This window comes from Benincasa hispida, chromosome 7 (assembly GCF_009727055.1).
Source record: "Benincasa hispida cultivar B227 chromosome 7, ASM972705v1, whole genome shotgun sequence".
Classification (NCBI taxonomy): domain Eukaryota; kingdom Viridiplantae; phylum Streptophyta; class Magnoliopsida; order Cucurbitales; family Cucurbitaceae; genus Benincasa; species Benincasa hispida.
The window spans coordinates 33,535,567-33,547,739 of record NC_052355.1 but is presented as its reverse complement, the minus strand read 5'-3'; the positions used below and the strand labels follow the sequence as shown (position 1 = coordinate 33,547,739).

The 12,173-nt window shown below is 33.2% G+C and overlaps 1 protein-coding gene across 7 annotated transcripts; it reads right to left on the bottom strand.

Annotated features, from left to right (window-relative positions):
- Positions 1–1,826: 1,826 nt before the first annotated feature.
- Positions 1,827–6,512, bottom strand: LOC120080860. 7 transcript variants are annotated; one of them, XM_039035514.1, is made up of 9 exons: positions 6,266–6,510; positions 5,891–5,973; positions 5,493–5,824; positions 5,099–5,216; positions 4,867–4,988; positions 3,585–3,670; positions 2,613–2,722; positions 2,478–2,510; positions 1,827–2,179 (listed from the first exon to the last, which is right to left on the bottom strand). In XM_039035514.1, the coding sequence occupies exons 1-9, from the start codon at positions 6,354–6,356 to the stop codon at positions 2,123–2,125; spliced, it is 1,032 nt and encodes a 343-aa protein (XP_038891442.1). In that variant the 5' UTR covers positions 6,357–6,510; the 3' UTR covers positions 1,827–2,122. The 7 variants fall into 7 exon arrangements, 6 of the variants coding, with proteins under 6 accessions (XP_038891442.1, XP_038891446.1, XP_038891443.1 ...); XM_039035518.1 differs by having other exon boundaries at positions 6,261–6,480; XM_039035515.1 differs by lacking the exon at positions 5,891–5,973 and having other exon boundaries at positions 6,261–6,512.
- Positions 6,513–12,173: the final 5,661 nt, after the last annotated feature.

The following is a 12,173-nucleotide window of genomic DNA, read 5'->3' as shown; positions in this document are numbered from 1 at the left end:
CTAAACTTCTTTTAAGGAATATTACCTACAAATATTTACAATTTTAAATTGTAAAATAATGACAGACATATAATATAATATTTCAAATTTAATTTCTTTAAATTCTTGATGCCAAACATAATTATAAATAAATAAAAATATTTCAAATATTAGTAAATTAGTTTTGATAACTAGTACCACGAAAAGAAACTATGTTTTTTTTTTTTTTTTTGCAAGGACATTGTAATTAAAATGTGTCGTGTGAAAATCGAACTTCTGACCTCAGAGTCGTTGATATGAACACTATGCCAATTAAGTTACACTCATAGTTATTTTTATATAGCACAAACTACACTTACAATTTCAAATGTATATTAAAAAAAAAAACAAACTTTTTATTAAATAAACTAATTAAATTATATTCAATTGTCAACATGAAGTTATGATTCCTCAATTGTTTGCCTCTAAATTGTCAATCTACTCATATTTCATTAACTAAACATCGTTATTCGTTTTAAAAATTCGTAGAATCGTTGACATGAACACATCTCAACACTTGAAGTCGGAGGTTTAAATATTCACCTCTACCTTTGTTATAAAAAAAAAAAAAAAAAAAAAAAAAAAAAAAATAGCAATAGTTACCTAAATTCCTAACATCTAATTTATTTATTTATTTACTAAAAAAAAAAAGAAAAGAAAAGAAACGTCATTGATTGGTGATATCAACACTGTGTTAAAAGGTATTATTTTCCATTTAAGCCTTAAAAAAAAGTATTACTTAAATGTTTATGTTATAGGGGTTATCAATCAAATAATACATGTACTTCTAAATTTTTAAATACTTAGAATCAACCCAAGCTTGATGCAAAGGCCAAGATTTAAAGGGGTTTTCTTCTTCCTCCTAACATTACGTACAAAAGTGAGAGATTTAGTACTTTTGGCTTAAACATTAATATCGTCTTAATTATTTCAACTATGCTCACGTTAGCTACTACGATATTTTGCAAATAATTCAAGGGTAAAGAGGAACTAAAAATAAAATAAAAAGCAAAAAGAAACAAAATCAAGGGTAAAGAGGGTATAAAATGTGGAGAATTAAGAAGGAAAATATTTAGATGGTCCTATATCCAATCATTAGAATCCTTTAATCATTTTCCAATCTAAAAACATAATAACGATATAAATTATACTTCTATTCTATAATGGTCCTAAACTTACTTCAATTTAGTTCTCTTTCAAATATTTCTATCTTAATTCATAAACTTTTGTACTTAGCTTAAATTGTAGAAATATGATATATGTACAGTTTTTTGTTCATTTACTTAATTGATAAAATATCTATCTGAAGTCACATCTAGTATGTTAAGGATTAGATTTCTTGTTGATTTGGATTCTTGAACAAAAAGGATTAATATTTTTTTTTTCTAATGTAGAGTTAAAAGATTAAAGTAGAACTAGAAACTTTAAAAATTAAATGACTAAAATAAAAAATTTAAAAATGAGGAACCTAAATAAAATAATACTTTACGAGATTTTAAAGAAACAAGATTTAAACTTAAGTAATAATACCAACCAAGCATTACCCTAAGAAGCATGGACAAGTTAGTTTGGCTGGTGTGTGCATGCCCGACACGTGTCTCGACACATGTCGAATTGGACATTCCAACACTTGTAGGACACATATTGGATACTTGTTAGTGCAACAAATATGTTAAACATGCATTGAATACTTATTAAGTAGATTAAAAAGACATATATTAGAATAATAATTAATTTTGAGTATGAAATACACCAAACCAAGATTTTTATGTGTAAAAATGCTTAATACATCAACCCATTTACTTTGATTTTTTTTTTTTTTTTTTATAAAAATGATATATATTTTAAATTGTATATTTTAATAAATGTGTCCTGTTGTATCCTAGATTTTTAAAAGACATGTCATCATGTCCATGTATATCTATGCTTCGTAGGCATTACCATTATGTCCATTTGTTTTTCCTAAATCCTAATTCCAGCCTTAGCATACCCCCCCTCCCCTGAATTTGTTGTCAATTTTATTTGCAATTTACAAACACACATCTATCCTCAAATGCAAATAATTCACCATATTCTAATCTACAAGAGTTGTTTATAGCACCTTTTATATGAAATAACCAATGGGGAATGCTTCTGCAACAGCTTTCTCCATTATATCCTTCTGTTCCAAATACAGAAAAATATCTGCATTAGTCATGTCACAGTTACAATTTCCAAACAGAGTATTTGATGTAACTATGGTATGTTTGGGAATGATTTTGAAGTTGTTAAGATCACTTTTGTCATATTCAAAATCAGCGATTATTTTTAGTGATAAAAGACATGTTTTGGAATGATTTTAATCACTAGAAGCATGTTTCAAATAAATTTTGAAGATCATAAAAGAAAAAAAAAAAAAGTGATTTTAGCCCTTTCAAATTCACTCCCAAACATGCCCACTAGTAAGGGAATTGTTTTACCTGGACTATGCTTGAGATCAAACCAGGAGCATCCTGTATTAATCAGAGAAAAAATCAGATAAATAAAGGGAAAGCATATTACTAAAAACCAAAGGAAAAGAAATTTGTCTTTAAGGAGTTGAATCTTTTATGAACCTTAAACGACTTCTTGTTCCATGATATTTCACTCCATGTTTTCGAGTTGAGCAAGTTCCATATGCTAGGGATGCAAATAGTATTCACATGCTCCAAGATTCTCAAGCTACCTGTCTAACACGTACACTTCAAACTCCTTCCAGTATATTTACTAAATTGCACGCACTTTACAAAGATATCAAAGCTTCTACAATTCAAAACAAACTTGAAATGGTGATGATGGAGCTGTTGTAAGAGAAACAATGGATGGACTTTCAGAAAGTTTGGTAATTGACATGACCTTCTTTCCTAGAGGTTGAAGGTTCGATCCCCATTCCCGAAGTTATACTAAAAAAAATTGAAAAAATGTACTACTAGAACAAATAACAAGGAAGAAGCAGCTATGACTTTTGTCCAGAAAATGGACAAGATTCTATAAAATCCCAAATCCATTTGTATCATCCAGAAAAAAATTTGAAGCAAAACAGCTCCAACATTGATTATATAAAGTACTCTTTTGGAAAATTCTCCTCCACGCCGTCTTAATTCTTAACGTATTTGCTTTATCTCCCTCCATCTCTTCAAAGATCTGCCCAATGTCACCGAGGGGTATATGCCCAGTTTATGTGTCACGATGATAAACATATAGTACTTAATATAAGGTTATGCAAGGGTAAAAAATTGTTCCAATTTATGGTGCTTTTAAGAAAAAGTGGCAAGTCTATTCTAAAATAAAGCAACTAATGAAATCCGCCTGATTCGAAGGCAGGTTGGTTTGTTCTGTTACGGAAGGAATTGATGTAGTGGAATAGGAAATAATTGGACTAGCAAACTAATAGTTAGCTAATTAAGGAAGTTCTAGTATCTAATGTTATCAACTTACCGATATGAAAGAAGAGCCGACCCTGTACAGCCGATGGTTACAACTTACATTTTAAAAGGCCAAAAGAAAAGCAAGTAAAGCCATAAGAGGAGGAAAACTCGGAAGTTTACTTGTAACAAATGCTTCTTCCCATATTTCATTACTTGACCAAGTAGGTGCAACTTCTCGAAATGAAATGCCATTGCTCGAACAAGCTCTACAAAATACCAGTTAAGACTTATGGAATGACTGAGCAAATGACAGAAGGAAGTATGCATTCTAAGCACCAAAAAAAATAGGGAAAAAGAAAAGAAACGGGAACAGGAAGAGAAGAAAACAGAAAAACAGAAATAAAGAAAAATACAAAAATATGTGATCCATATTCTTTGATTAAATAAGTTGCATCATCATCCACGTTCAATTTCCACAATGTCATAATTAAAATTTTCTTCAATGGACATTTGGTTATGACATATGAAATGGTATAAGAAAAATAAGTTAAGAAGGTTCAATCATAAAGTTTAAGGATTCGTATGTAAATTGGAAAAGGAAAATGAGAACAAAAAGAGGTACTTGGATAAGTATAGAGCCATAGCCAGTTCCATGTGATCTGATAAGAGTTTTGTAGAATAGAAGTATTATTTATATCGTTATTTTAACAATATTATTTTAGAATGTTGTTAAAGTATTCCATGTCTTAATTCCTGCAGTGCTAATGTTTTGTATAATTGTAAACCACTGCTTTATCGTTACATGGATTTTTGCTTCTAAAAAACTGTCTTCAATTCTTTGGTGTGCCTAGTGTAATCAAACTAAATTCTATAGTTTTCTGCTAGTAAAGTTTCCCCACTGATTCAAAAAGCACTAGGTGCTCTTCACCAAAGGTGTGGGGCAAAGCCAACCTTTGTAAAGGACCCGTACCTGGTGCTAAGCACGTGCTTGACACCTAAGATGCATGAATTTCTTGTTCTTTTTCAAGGAAACGTTGGATGCATATTTCTACAAAACAATCTCTTGAATAAAACCCTCATTTCTTTGATGGCTAAGGGCAAGGGTTGAAGAAACCCCCTCCCACAAAATTAATCAAGAAAAGTCCTCCAATGATGGTTATTAATCATTAAAAGGGTATAATGCTTGTTTGCACTATAAAAGAGCTTGTTAAGCTCTTAATCGCCCAAATGTTGGTTAGCTAAATCAGAACTGCGATTGGTAGACAACCAAACAAATTCAACTAATTGGCAAGTGTTAAAACTGAAAAGCCTGTGCTAAACAATAAGTTCAGGTGCATAACATCATGAAGACCAAAACGGACTTCTTATCTGATACTTTAAAGAACTACATCTTAGAAACTAAAAATAAAACTCCAAGATAAGGCAGAAAGAATAATATAAAGATGAAATAGGTAGGACATACTCGATGACTAATTGGCGAATAACTCCAGTCAGAACGCCATCACTAATGGGAGCTGTCTGCAGTTCAAAGGAATATGTACTTTTGGAATCAGGCACGCTTGTTTCTTTAGCTTCATTATTATCCTGTAAAGATTTTCCATAGAACACTATGCACATAAAATTTAAGGGGACAAGGAGAAAAAAGTTTGTTTAAAGAAGCTAATGCATCAGCTTCAAATTTTATGCTTACTCACCTTGCGGCAAACAACAAAAAAGTTTGTCACGCAGCCTTCAAGTATCTGATCACCATTATTTGACAACAAAAGCTCAGTCACAGAAGGAGGCCTCAATTTTTCCAGAGACTTCCTACACCTAATAAAGTTCACAAAGAACCAAACAACAACAAAAATACAATTGAATACCCCAAAAAATGGCTAAACAAACCAAGTCAAAATCATAGCTAAAAACTATTCATATTTCATGTTCCAATGAGAAACTAATCTCTCCATTCCAACAACTCGTTTTGATATTTCAACTCTTTGAATTTGAATCAAAACACAAACTGCTTCTTGCCCTCCCATTATTTCCAAGATAACAGTGAACTACATTCAATCCAAATAATCAAAGTTGTACAGTCTACAGTCTCACCTAACCCAATCTGAGTACTTCGCGGCAGCAATATCCCTCCCTCGACCCACCACGGCCAGATTTGCACCATTTTCCGGGACACCAAATTCATGAGGAACATAACTACCAACATACACGTGCACATCAAGAGCTTCTTCAACCCTTTCTACATCCACAACACCGTCACTTTCACCCAAATATTCCAAATTCACACTTAAAAGCACTGTAATTGTCAATTCTTCTCCCTCAATTCTCTCATTCAATGCTGTTGGCAACACTTTTCTCATTGAATCATCAACAAGCGTCCGAATAGCTGGCTCCCAAGGAATAGAATCTACCCACGACGGTTTTACCTGTTTATTGATCGTTCTGTTAGATTCAGACAAGAGTAGTGGACTTGCATTCGAAAGAATCTTCACCGATTGAGTCAGTCTTTTCATGTGCCTATCCCAAAACAGAATGCTCGACGCATTGTTATGTGACCGAGTAGTTGTATAAGCGCCTGGAATAATTGAAAATGACAGTCAAAACAGCAGCGAAACACTATCCCTAAGATTTTCAAATAATCAAATCGCTTAGCCAAACCAAACGACTTCACATTACATTTGTTTTCATGTGGTCATCCGACGCTTCCCTAAAGACTCCACTACACCTTATTAGAGACAACAAACACCATGGATTTGAATTACGAACAAAATTCCTCAGAATTCAAACGTTTGTTTTGACTTTCACCTATGAGTTACAGCCGAACATTTCTCGAAAATCAGAAGACAGCAAAATATGAGTTACCTTACCAGGATGAGTTTCGAGGAAGGTGGCGACCGGAGGAGCTTCGGAGCCTTGCAGTACGACGCCATTGCTGAACAAGAATCGGAAGCTCGTCATGTTCTTCGATTGATGCGATCACTCCGAAACCAAATTATCGCAAATTTGTTGGGATTTGATTTAGAGACGATGAAGCTTTCAATCGTCGACTTTTTTTTATTATTATTATTTTTTCTTTTTTCTGTTTTCTTTTTTTTTTTTTGGCGCCCCGCCAATTTGCCATTTGTCTTTCTATTAAAAAAGAAAGTTACGTTATATATTTATTTATCCCAAAAAATTTTAATTAATATTGGACTTTCGACTTTTTAAAATTCACAGAAGACAATATATATAGAGAGAGAAATTTAATTTGTTGGTGAAAATTTAGTTTTAAACAGAGGAGGAAGAAAGTGGATACTCTCACGTTGGTTAGAATAACAAGCAAATGCCTTCTTATTTATCCCTATCTTTCTTTGGGGATTTGGATTCTAAGAGTACCTAAGTTTTAGAAGGGATGAAAGAAAGTCAAATGTGGGTTTGATAGTCTTTTCACACATACGCCATTGTCCGGTCGGGTGTGGCAAGCGTATGTGTGGAATAATAATAATTTGTTATTACTAAAAAGATTTTATTTAATTTGTAAATAAAAAATAAAAAATTTCTTTTTCTTTAAATCATCCGTTTCTTTTTTGTTATTCCATTTGAATGATCCGCTTTGTGCCTATGTACACACGTTACCTTTTCTTTGCGTATTCTCAAGACCTATAAATTGCTTTGAGTACTTCAAAAGGGAAATACAAAAATCATTATCGCAGTCCTTACTTCCCCGTTTTGCTTTTCATTTGCCTTCACTTTTTCCAAACACAGTCTAAAAGGGTGTGAGATTTTCGATTGTCTTTCAATGCAGTTCCAATCAAGATAGGTTTCTTATCTGGATTGTTTTATCCTGGGGACGGTGTGGCAATGCGCAAGGGGCAGAACCGCGTAACATCTTAAAGAGAGCGTGATCCACGACTCAGTCTTTCACAAATTTCTATTTTGTAGGTTTTGTTCGCTGCTGCTAAATCCAAAGCTTCCATTCCTGTCACAGTTCATCGAAGCTTCCGTTCTTGTCACTGATCGTTGGGTAATTGTTCCAACAATTTTAAGACTGATAGATCTGTCGCTGTTCATGATGGTCGTACCAACATAAAACAAACATTTTGTCCACTAATCTCAACCGCCCTTTCCATTTTGAATGGGCACACTTCAAACACTGTGAAAAAAGTTGTTGCCGCTTGTATCACGATATGGATATGATTGGATACGACGATTTGGGAAGAAAATGATTTTCTTTACAAAATTTTTATTTTAAATGGTTTGACTGATGATCTATATGACTATTACAGCACGATGACCACAACAAAAGAAGTATGGGACACCCTGCAAAAAAAATACGATACCAAAGAGACCGGTTCGAAAAAGTATGTCATCATCTGTTATTTGAAGTTCCAAATGACAAAAGAAGAATCTATAGAGGCTCAATCCCATGAATTGCAGAAGATTGCACATGAAATCATCAATGAAGGGATGCCCCTAATTGAGCAATTTCAAGTTGCGGTTCTTATTGACAAGTAATTCCCTATGTGGAAGGACATCAAAAACACATTGAGGAATAAAACCAAGGAATTTTCCTTGGAAAGTCCGAAAACACACTTGAGGATTAAGGAAGAAACCCAAAAGTAAGAGTAGAGGAAGGAGGTAAATGTCGTACCAAGAAAGTCAACCCCTAATATTAAAAATCCTGGACTAAAGCCAAAGGGAAACAAGATGAAAATTCATATTCGTGGATTCGACAACCAAAAGAGTAAAAAAAATATCATAAACCCCCATCAAGAGAAACAGTACAATTTTTTTACTTCAACTATAACAAGCCTGGGTATATGGCCAAGAACTATAGCAACAGGTGTCATCATACGCATGCTATGATGTGAACCTGACTGAAGAAGAATTAGTTGTCATGATCATAGAAGTAAACGTGATTAGGGGTTTTGAAGAGTAATTCCTAAACGCTGGCGCTACGCGTCATGCCTGTCATGACTATGATTTATTTAAATCATATTTTGAAACTAGGGATAGAAATATATTGTTGGGTGATCACCACTCAACAATAGTTGCTAAAATCGGCAAGGTAGAGTTGAAGTTTACCTCTAGACAGACTGTCACTCTGAAGGAAGTTCTACACACCTCGAAAATAAGGAAGAATCCGGTCTCGGGTTATCTCCTCGACAAGGCTAGCTTTACTCAAACCATAAGGATTGACTTATATGACTTCACTAAAAATAATGTCTTCGTAGGAAAGGGTTATGCAACAAATGAGACGTTCAAACTAAACCTTGACATGAATAAAACTCAATCTTCTACTTATATGTTGTGTTCTTATGGGAACAAGGAGTTGTTCCGTATATTGATTGAAACGGTCTCATTTTAGTGAAGGGGTACCTAATCACCCTACAGTGGCTTTTACCGTGCCTCACTGAAACATCATTGCAAAATAGATGTCACATAAGGTGCATTATATTATTTTGCTAAATTTGATTGGGTTTTTCAATTGGATAATGTTAGAATCCTAATGTAAATAATTTGTATGTTTCAGTAAATTCATTGTGACTTCCGCAACATTAAATTTACTTGTTATTGACAAACCTACCAACAAAAACTACACAACTTGGAAAAGATTGACTATAACCTGAAAGTCGGGTTAGCTTCATATTGGAATCTTTACCTGAAAGTTTCCTACAATTTCGTAGCAATGCTATCATGAACAAGATCGACTATATCCTAACCACTTTGCTTAATGAGCTACAGACTTTCCAGTCCTTGATGAAAACCAAGGAACAAAAGGGTGAGACAAATGTTGCTTCATCCTCTAAAACTAAGTCCATGCCTTCTTTTTTTGGCACCAAAAAGTGGAAGAAGGAAAGGTAACCCACCAGTTGCTGCAAGAATGCCAAGGTTTCAAAGGGAATCTGTTTTCATTGCAACCATGAAGGACACTGAAAAAGAAATTGTCCCAAATACTTGGTAGAAAAGAAGAAGGACAAGCAAGGTAAATATGATTTACTTGTTTTGAAGACTTGTTTAATGAAGAATGATGATTCAGGTTGGATAATAGATTCAGGCGCCACTAATCATTTTTGTTCTTCATTTCAGGGAATTAGTTTTTAGCGGCAACTGGAGGCTAGGGAGATGACGATGCATGTTTGAACTGGGCACATCATTTTAGCTGTGGCAGTGGGAGGACTTCAACTTACTATACAAAATAGATATATTTTTATTAGAAAATGTATTTGTTGTTTTTTATTTAAAAAGAAACTTAATTTCTGTAAAGTGTTTAATTGAACAACAATATTCTGTACATTTTTTTTGTGAGTAAAACGTTTATTTATAAAAATGGATTAGAATTTTGTTCTGCAAAGCTAGAAAATAATCTTTATGTGCTAAGACCGTTAGCAACTACAACCCTCCTAAATATTGAACTGTTTAAAACTGCAGTAACTCAGAATAAAAGACTTAAAATTTCAAGAAAATGTCCATTTTTGGTACCTGAGAATTAGGACACATAGATTTCAATAGGATTGAGAGACTGGTCAAGAATGGACTTCTAAGTGAGTCAGATGAAAAATCTTTACTTGTGTACGAGTTAGGTCTTGAACGCAAAATGACTAAAATATCTTTTTACTGGAAAAGGTCATATGGCCAAAAAACCCTCAGAACTTGTACATTCAGACCTCTGTGGTCCAATGAATGTTAAGACAAGAGAAGAGTTTGAATATTTATCACTTTTACTGATGATTATTCTAGATATGGGTATGTTTATATAATGCAACATAAGTTTGAAGCCCTTGAAAAGTTCAAAAAGTACAAGGTTGAAGTTAAAAACGCATTAAATAAGACCATTAAAACATTTCGATCTAATTGAGGTGGAGAGTATTTGGGTCTAAAATTCCAAGACTACTTGATAGATTCCCCAACTTTGAGCACCTGGTACACCTCAGCAGGATGGTGTATCAGAAAAGAGAAATTGAACCCTGTTGGACATGGTTCGGTCTATGATGAGTTATGCTTCCCTATCGGACTCCTTTAGGTTATGCAATATAGAATGCAACTTATATTTTGAACTGTGTTCCATCCAAAAGTGTCACTAAAACACTTTTGGAATTATGAAATGGTCGTAAAGGTAGTTTACCCCATTTCAGGATTTGGGGTTGCCCAAAACGTGCTTGAGATAAATCCTAAGAAATTGGAACCTTGTTCAAAATTGTGCCTATTTATAGGTTACCCTAAAGGAACGAGAGGTGGTTACTTCTGAAGGAAATGTGAAGTTCCGTAGTAGAAGTGGGGATCCACCTAATTTTCAATTTTTTACAGAATACAAATTTTACAGAACCAAAAACATAAAATTATGCATTAATTCTAAAATTTACAGCATGCAAAAAATAAAGATGAAGTGAAGAAGAAATCATACCTTTGATGAACACAACAATTTCTTCACTGATTTCTCTTCTCCACAATCTGGTCACTAACTCTTCAAAGAGGGCACTACCATGAGATCTTCCTCCGTATTCTCTATAAGGGATGAGAATAACAAGAGTGTATGGGCTCTATGTATTTTGGGGGAAAGGGAGGGTGATTTTTTTTACAGGAAAAATTATTTTGTGTGTGTTATTGGAGAATCCTAGAGAGAGCTTTTCAAAATCAATCTTTTGAGAAAAGCAGAAAATGAAAGATACTGGGAAAACCACATGACACCCACTTCCCACTCTTTACGTGGGATGAGGAGAGAATAAAGGGGAGGGAAGTTATTTTCCTCCCTTTAAATTTAAAAATTAAAATTAAAATAAATTAATTTAAATTTAAATAAAATTATTATTATTATTATTATTATTATTATTATTATTATTATTATTATTATATATAATAACTAACTTATTACATATATATAACTATATGTTATATCATATATAACACATAACCTATAGTTTTATATTGTATCAAATACAATATAACCTATAGTTTTAATTCTGTCACAGATTTGTGGTATTTAATATAAATCACATTTATACTAAATTTAATTATACGAATCCAGTCCGTATAATTAATATTTGAATCATATTCAAATATTTATTTCCTCTCAAATAAATTTTATATTATAATGTATCAAATACATTATATTAATGATATAATATATAAATAATTTTCTCTCAATTAATTTGAAAAATTCAAATTAATCCAAATTTAATTTGATTCTTAATAATCTAAGTTGAACTACCAAGGGAATCCATCTCATTTCCTCAACTTCTTAAAATGAGACAATTTGGAGTAATATTATCTAAGGAACGGTGTCCTAAGACACCTCAAGAAGTTGAGGAAATGAGACGGATCCTTATGCATCGGCTGTTGGTAGCCTGATGTATGTGATGTTATGTACTAGACCTGACATCTGCTATGCAATAAGGATAGTCAGTAGATATCAGTCTAATCTAGAATTTGATCATTGGACCGCCATTAAAAACATCTTTGAATATCTACAAAGAACGAGGGACAAGATATTCATGTATGGTTCTAAGGATCTGATCCTTACAGGATACACAAACTTTGATTTTCAGACTAATAAAGATTCTAGGAAATCTACATCAGGATCAATGTTCACTCTTAATGGAGAAGTAGTAGTCTAGAAGAGCACCAAGTAGAAATGCATTGTTGACTCCACTACGCTGAGTACGTAGCGGCTTGTGAAGCTGCTAAGGAAGCTGTGTGGATCAGAAAATTCTTGACAGATTTAGAAATAGTTCCAGACATGTCAAAGCCCATCACCCTTTATTGTGATAATAGTGGTGCTATGGCTAATTCCCGAGA

Excerpts from the sequence above, each read along its gene's own strand:
- LOC120080860 (XM_039035513.1), bottom strand. The coding sequence starts at position 6,356 with ATGACGAGCTTCCGATTCTTGTTCAGCAATGGCGTCGTACTGCAAGGC. Across the intron at positions 5,217-5,492 it reads AAGTACTCAGATTGGGTTAG|GTGTAGGAAGTCTCTGGAAA; the intron begins GTGAGACTGTAG and ends GAACTTTATTAG. Across the intron at positions 3,671-4,866 it reads ATTCGCCAATTAGTCATCGA|AGCTTGTTCGAGCAATGGCA; the intron begins GTATGTCCTACC and ends GGTATTTTGTAG.